At 31.4% G+C, this 8,340-nt stretch overlaps 1 protein-coding gene across 1 annotated transcript; it reads left to right on the forward strand.

The window, feature by feature from the left end:
* LOC109352490 lies at nucleotides 4,012-7,865 on the forward strand. Its single transcript, XM_019594491.1, has 5 exons — nucleotides 4,012-4,059; nucleotides 6,130-6,211; nucleotides 6,337-6,485; nucleotides 6,754-6,823; nucleotides 7,514-7,865. Exons 2-5 carry the CDS (start codon nucleotides 6,172-6,174, stop codon nucleotides 7,726-7,728), a joined length of 474 nt encoding a protein of 157 aa, XP_019450036.1. The 5' UTR covers nucleotides 4,012-4,059; nucleotides 6,130-6,171; the 3' UTR covers nucleotides 7,729-7,865.

Raw genomic sequence — 8,340 nt, forward strand, 5'->3', positions numbered from 1 at the left:
TCTTTTAAGGCATAGTAATGAGAGACATCTAACAGGAACTAATCTCTTTCGGGATGTGTGACTGCCCCTCTCAATAAGTGTCGGTTTTAGGAATCGAACCCATGACCTTTTAGTCTTTCTGGGGATATAGCGGAGTCTTACATCACTGGATCACCACCTTGTTGGTATTGCATAATGTATTTTAGCAAAGTGTTGTTTGTTTTGTACTGTTATCACTGGTACTCAGTAATTTACATTCCACTTGTTTCATGCTTCCCTTCTAGCCATTTTGTGTGGATGAATATTGTGTATGTCTTCCCTCCCCTGATTCCAATAAGTGGAAGCCTTATACACTGAGTTTGCAAACCTTGACACTAAGATATTAATATATATTAGTCATACAACATTCATTTTTTTTTTTACTGAAGAAGTCAAGAATACAATATTGTTAGCCATGACAAAAATATGATTGGTTGTTGTGGACTTTATCTATGCTGTTGAGGGAAAAATGGCTGGTAGTTTTTGTTTTAAACGTCTGTTAACCTTTAAAGTTAGAGAAAAAGATGTATACACCGATAATATAAGAAATTTTTACATTGTCATTGCATTATCTATCATTAATTCTCAATTATTATTGACTTTTTCAAAAAAAAAAAATAATGCAAATGAAGGGGGAATGATACACTAATTGTGTATAAATCTTTACATTGTCAGTACATAGACGTTACATTCTTAAAAAAATTATGTTTGCATATTGTTTCTTGGTCTGATTAGTGGAAGGGTGAAATTGAAAGATTTCGTTTAAATTGTTCCGTTTAGAAATTTCCTTAAAAGCTAATCATAAGCTCTTCTATCCATTGGAACACTGGCCAATATGTTGATTACTAAACTTGTTGAAGAGATAAAATAGAACATGTTTTATGACATCTTCATTAAATGTGTTGTCGAGAGTACTACACTAGAAGGATTATCCTGTTTGGTTGTAATTGTGGTTGTGGTTGTAGTTGATAGTGAGAACAATGAGTGTGAGAATGTTGAGTCATATGTGACACATATGGTACAAGACTAGATGTGTATTTACTACAAAAACATGGTTTATATATATTGCTGCAAATTGTTATTAAATATTATGTGTAATTTATTTTTGATTAGTTCATGCATATTGTTCTTTAATATTGTCCGAGTTTGATTCTCTCACAGGTTTATTACAAGAGACGAAGTGGAAATAGCAATTAAGAATGATTATAATTTTTTTTTACATAATTGTTCCTAGTTATTGTATATGAGAGGGGATCTTAATTAGTAAGTTTAAAAATTTACTTCATATTTAAGCTATCAATTTTATGAAATCTAATTGTTTAAATTAGTGAATAGATCTAAATCATTATATTTTCCTAGAATTGATGGCTAAGACATGGAGTAACTTTTTTAAACTTACTCTTCGAATAAGTTTTTACTTTTGGAGTAAGTGATTTCCTTAGTATATTAAGGATCATTCTAGGGATGGTAACGTGCACGGGCGGATGCGAGTAGTGTTTTCCCGTTTCCAAATGCACAATATTTGCGGGTAGCGGATATTTGCGAGTACCCAATGAGTTTATAATTTTAATTATATATTTATATAATTTGTAATAATCAATATATAAAAATAATTATTATATGAATAATATAAGATATTTATATGATAAATTTAATATCATAGTTAAATGGATATCTAATAGTTTAAATCTACTCACGCATCATGAGAGTTAGCAGTACAGGCCATAGTTGTGCAGCTTTATGGGCCCGGTCAATCAATCAAGGGCGCGAGTCTCTATGCACAAGGCTACTCTGCACACATAATTTTCAACCACAAATGAATGCATGGCGAGTCTATCAACTCAGTAACGCTCGTGACTCCCGTAGGTCGACTACCTTTAATTCAGACCATTAGATTTTCCTAGAATTGATAGCTAGGATGAGGTGGAGTAAGTGGATCTCTCCCCTAATCAAATAAGTATAATTTATTATGAAATAATAATAAAATATATTTTATATAATCTTAACATAATAATAAAAAAACTATAATATACATAAAAAAGAATTAAAAACTAAAATTATAAATTTATGGATAACCATGAGGCATGTATCATAAAACGTGTCTCATCCAAAAGCTATTATTATAGGCATCTGTTACAGGTATTTTTACGGGCACCCATATGTCGTATTTTTTATCATCTCTTGATCATCTTGTTTATTATTGTTTGTAAAGGGAGTGACAAGTGAAACGCTTCATTTGTTTTTCCTTTTTTTTTATATTAAAAAGTCAACTCTCATTTGATAATGATAGATGTAGAGACTATTTGTTGATTAATATATGAAAAAATTAAATTACATTGACACCCTTAAGTTTTAGTAAAATTATATAAATTACTCATCTCTTTTTTAAAATACTCCTTTTTTAATAAAAAAATAATGAAAAGACATTGACTATTATATTATTTGGACGTGTCTTCACAATATACTATATTTTTTTTGACTTAATTACACTCATCATCATCTTTTATTTAAGAAATTACATTTATATATCCTACCAAGGTAGTCGATGTTATGTATATAATTAGGAGTGATTTGTGTATGTTTTTAAAAATGGATGAATGATTTTTGTAATTTTACTAAAACTCATGGAGTGATAGTATAATATTCTCTATAAAAATGAATACATGTAAGTGTTTATTTTAGAGATGATATCTACTTATTATAAGAGTAACTTTAGAAAACGTATTATACATCTTAGTCATTCTAAGAAAATTTAATGATTTAAATTCACTTACTAATTCAAATCCCTGGATTTATCCAGAATGAACGGCCATGATATGAAGTGAGTTTTTTAAAATTTAAGTAATTGAATCATCTCCTTTTATTTATATTAGATAAAAAAAGTGGAATAGACACTAAGGGTTAGTTTGAGAGTTGGATTTTGAAGAGGAGAAAATGAAAGGGAAGGTTTGAGAGCCATAAAATATACTTTGTAAAATGATTCTTAAGTCTTCCTTTTCTTTCCCTCCTAAGTCCAACCCTAAAGTGAAAGACTAGCATTGTTAATATGGGTAAGTTCATGGGCTCAGCCCACCTTATTGATGTTATTGAATAGGTAGGGAATGAAAATTGTGTTGGTTAGTCCATTATTCTTGTTTTGTTTTGCAAATGAGCTTTATTGACATGTGTGGAGGGTGGCCTATTGGGCATGTTAAAATCTTGAAAAAAAGATGTATGCACTGATAGTGTACAAGATTTATACACTCTTATTGTATCATTCACCATTGATGTTTAACTATTGTTGACTTTTCAAAAAAATTAATTCAAATGAAGGGTGGATGATAGTATGCATGTGTATAAATTTTTAGATTTTACACTCTAAAATCTTATACTTATCCATATTTATATTTACTCCTAACAAATCTTTCCTTTTTAAATTTCCTACTTTCTTCTCTATTTTTTCTTATCAATCCAAAAATATTGTAAGTTGATGCACTTGTACCAACATAGGAAGAGAAAGTCACATTCCTAATTAATTTCACGATATGGAAAAAGTAATTAATTAATATTTAATTAATGTGTAATTTAAAAAAATTGCCAAAAATATTTGTTTTGATTTTAGCTAATCTTTATAATAATTATTTAAATTTTCCTTTAAAAAAATTTAATGAGAACCTTCTAGCCTTTGGTACATTTTGTTTGTTTGTTATTAATAGTGTACTATTATAATGGTATAATGGTTAAACCGCATATCGATGAAATTAGATATACATATATAATATATTAATATTAATGTTGAAAAATTAATAAAAAAATAATTTTTCATTAAAAATTATGATTGGTTTACCATTTAAATAAACATGATATGAATAGGACACACGAATCGTCAATAATCTAAAAGAAATTTCTAGAAAACATCATTCCCATAAAAAAATACACTTTCTTAGTTTCGTATTTAAAGTGCCATATCCTCAGCGTGATATATGAATATAAAAACCCACTTACCATTTGGGTTACGCATTCTACAGAGATAGAGCATTTGCAGTTGTTGTAGCATCTCAGGTTCGCAAACCCTTCAACCCCTTTTTGTTTTCATCCCATACTTTGTTTTTCTTATTATTCTTTTTCGATATTCTCGAGGTTTTGATTCAATTATCTCAGCTTTTATTTAACGTAGCTGTTAATTCCAATCCACCCATATGAGCTTGTATTTATTCTTTTGGTATTTTATGTTAATCTTTTTGCTTGGTTCTGTTGCGTGTAGAAATTGTTGAGTTCTTTAAAAATTTTGAATTTTATCATATTTTGTATGATATTAGAGTTAGGAATTCATTTTTTCAAGAGTATTTTGTCATCCTATAGAGAAAAAGTATTAATTTGAATCATTCATTTTTTGAATGTTTGTTAATTTTCACCTTTTATTGTAATAGTGTTACATTTTAATTGGGATATAGTATCATTTTTGTACCCAGAATATTTAGAGCGTTATTGCAGATAGAGAAATGATAAAGATTACCATAGGAGAGGAAAGAAAAGAGTTATCAATTTATTTTTTTGAATTTTTTTATGTAAACCCTAATTTTTCGATGAAAAGAAAGGCATCTCGGATGTGAAAAATTGTTAGATTGCGATAAAAATGACACCATTGTGATGGCATGGTTAAAAAAATTCAGAATACCAATCCTTTTTCTGGCTTTTACAATACTTTGCCCAACTCTCTTGTGTGATGAGATGATAAGTTTAAACAACTTTCTTTTCGTCAATTCTGTATGCTCTGCTAATAGCTTGCATTTCCTTCAAGGGATTCGAAAGAACATTCAGCAGCTCTTGAAGCTCCATTTAAGTTATAATTCCCCTCAGAAGAACCTAAACACCTAATTTTTTTCCAGTGTTAAAAATCACTCTTTAACATTTTTTTATAAAGGGTTAAATTATGGTATATTGGATTAATGGTCTTATTGGGAATAGAAAATAACTTATTGACCTGTTTATAATAAGCTAATAATCTAGGGATCAGGGGACATTTGTCTTAACCCTAAAACCTAATTTTGGGGCTATATAAAGCCCCACTAAGTGTATCCAAGGGATCAGCATGTTCCTTCTACTCCCAGTAAGTGCAGCCTAAAACTGGAATCTCCACCACCTTCAAAATTGCAGCTCTGACAGGTCAATCCCCTTTCTCCTTTCGTTGATTTCCATTTCCTTCAATATTCCTTCCTTTTCATCTCAGTAACGTGGCCTAAGAGTAAGTTTCTATGCATCTGGAATCCTACAATTCCTGATTTTGGATGGTGCAAACCTGGTAAGGCGACCTACCGGAAACAGGGGTGGACCTGAGCTGTTCATGGGCCCTCCGAGGGAGGGAGGGCAGAGCCATCACTTGTGTCCACTGCTGTCTCCTGGGGGTTCTGAGCATGACAGATGGAGGACGCCTCCATGGTGGGGTGCTGCTTCTCACCACTCCATTCTTCCCGGGCCACAAAACTGTGGGGCTCCCTGCTCTGCCAGGCTGCTCCCGACAATTCCCTCACTTTGGTGGCTGCCATCTAATGGGAGTGCTCCCGATTTCCTTTCTTTTCTATCATTTTATTTCTATTTTCGTTTTATTTTAGTTGTCTTATTTCCATTGTTTATCTTACTTGTCTTTTTATCGCTTGTCTTGAAAATTAGTTCATGTTTCCCTTTCTACTTTGTGGATAAAATTATTTTTTTATATGACCACTACAATAAGTACTTTTTTGCTGTGAAGGTTACATTAATATCGTTATGGTATTTATTTGTTTATAAAAATAAAGCTTGAATAATAGATCTCCTAAGAGTTTGAAGGAATGATGAACAACTCGTACTGTACCAAAACACAGAATCTCTGGCGAGAAAATTTGCTATATTGTGATGAAAATAAATACGGTGTGGTAAAATTGAAGCATTCAAAAAATGGATGACTAAATTGACTTTTTTATTAGAGGATCAGATTGAAACATAATAAAATAAATCAAAAAAAATAATATTTTAGCCTAAAATGTAAAATTATAGGCACTTGTCTGCATGCCTCTATCAAAAAATAATCACTCAAAAATTATATATATATTTGTTTAAAGTCGATAATTTGTTATTTGTGTCATCATTCAACAGCTTCATTCTGTCAAGTTTGGTCATCACCAAAAGCGTACACCAATGGAAACCTGTGTTGGCAGTTTGCCGTTATTACTACCAGGTATAAAGATTGTTATTTATACATTCCATTAGCTAGTTAACGAAGCTCTTGGACATAATGATTTGAGATAAGTGTCTCTGAAGTTACTTATATCATACCATGTTATGGTTCTTTTCTGTATGCAGATGGTGCTAAAAGTCTGTCCCTATCAAGAACAAGTCAAACTAGACCAGTTGTGGTTGGGATGCAGCCTCTACCATATAACATTAGAAAAGGAGAGCTCCGGGTTGATACACCTCGTCCACCACGTAACATCAGATGTGCTGCTGCTTTGGTAATTTTGAAATTGTTATATTGGTTTGATATTTGTCGGTTGTTGGTCTCTTAATTCTATATGTTAACCTTATTGACATGGAAAGTTGGCATGGTTGAATGATTCTTTTGAGACGAAAAACTAGAGTACACATTTAATGTTTTTGATTGAGTGGTTTCCTTAAGAAATTCTTAGGCATTTCTAAGTTTTTATAGGATGGAAGTGTTTTTGATATAAATTGTTTGGTGATCTAGGATATTCTGATGTCCTTTTATGTTTCTTTCTACAGAATGCGAAATGTTCCGCAGGCCAAACCCAAACCCTGTCAAAGAAATCCAGCTCAGCTATTATTACTCCTGGTACTAACTCTTCTATTTCAATATATGCCAAACATCACCGCAGTATTAAATTTACATTTTCCCTCATTTTATTACTAAGTTCAATATAATTTGTTCCGACTGGGTCAAGCTGCGTAGTTATGATGGAATGACTATTATAAGCCATGGAAATTTCGATGTTCTTGTGACCAGCACCTCTCTAACTGCTATCCTCTTCCATTTGCTATGTTAGTCATTGTATTGTTTGTTTATCACTGTATATGTATTATTTTCTCTATTTGCGTGACTACGGCTCAACGGTAAGGTTGTTGCTTAGTGGCCAATGAGGTCATAGGTTCAAATCCTGGAAACAGCTTCTCTGCTTGCGGCGGGGTAAGGTTGTGTATGTCTACCCTCCTCAGACCTCACGTGGGAGGCTCGTGCACTAGGTTGCTCTTTATTTCTCTTTCCATGTGTACATGTGTGTTTGTCTTGTTTAAAATAACACAATCAATGTAGAAATAAGAGGGATTTACTAGGAGAAAGAAGTAAACTGATTTCTCAATAGCAGCCCCCTATTGAGTGCATAGATGATGATTTCTTTCCTTTTCATAGTAATCATATATTCATATGTATCTATCTATCAAATGTGTATGTAGATGTCAGTGCAGCCTTTGTCTTTAATTTTCTCAACTCCTATGATTATATTCTAAATTTGTATGTTCATTTCAGATAAAGTGAAGTCCCCGAAACTTGATGATAATGGGCCCGGATTCCCGCCACGTGATGACGATGGCAATGGTGGTAATGGAGGTGGTGGCGGTGGTAACTGGTCAGGCGGGCTCGCCCTTTTGGGTATTCTTGGGGGGCTAGACATTTTGAAAGATATAGAGATTGAATGGCTCAAAAAGGGTAAAAAGAGAGATCCATTTGTGACTGCAAATTAGATGTCATATGTGTTTGGGAAAATTGTTTTTTGTACTTGTCCACTACCAAAGTGTTTGTTCACAATAAACTCTGTTTTGTTGTAATCGGATTTTGATGCATAAATGGAATGGAAAGTTCATAAACATTATGATTTTGTTGTAAATTTGAAACATAAAGGTTGGTGGATGTGTTATAGTAGGACATATAATATAATATCTCTATTTGCATTTAGCCTTCATTTGGTTTAGATCATAAATTATAATACATATTGTTATAATATCTTTATGTTTGTATAGGTTACCCGAAAACTTAATATATATTGTTTGGGTTAGTTAGATCTTATAGAGTAAATACAAAAAAGGGAATGAAGTTATTTATTTATATTATTTATATTTTTGTTATTTTTATACTATTTTGAAAGTATATATTTTTTAATATTTATTATAATATATATTTTGATAAGATTTTTTTAACTTCTAATATTTAATGTCAAAGGCTAAAAAAATGTTAAGATAATACATAATACAAAAACCAATACTTAAAAGTAATATGACGCAAATAAATAACAAGATAAAAGTATGGATTGATAATGTAATAGTTTAGTATATAATTTATCTTTCATTTCTAATTAT

The sequence above is a fragment of the Lupinus angustifolius genome, chromosome LG07, assembly GCF_001865875.1.
Source record: "Lupinus angustifolius cultivar Tanjil chromosome LG07, LupAngTanjil_v1.0, whole genome shotgun sequence".
In the NCBI taxonomy this organism is placed as follows: Eukaryota; Viridiplantae; Streptophyta; class Magnoliopsida; order Fabales; family Fabaceae; genus Lupinus; species Lupinus angustifolius.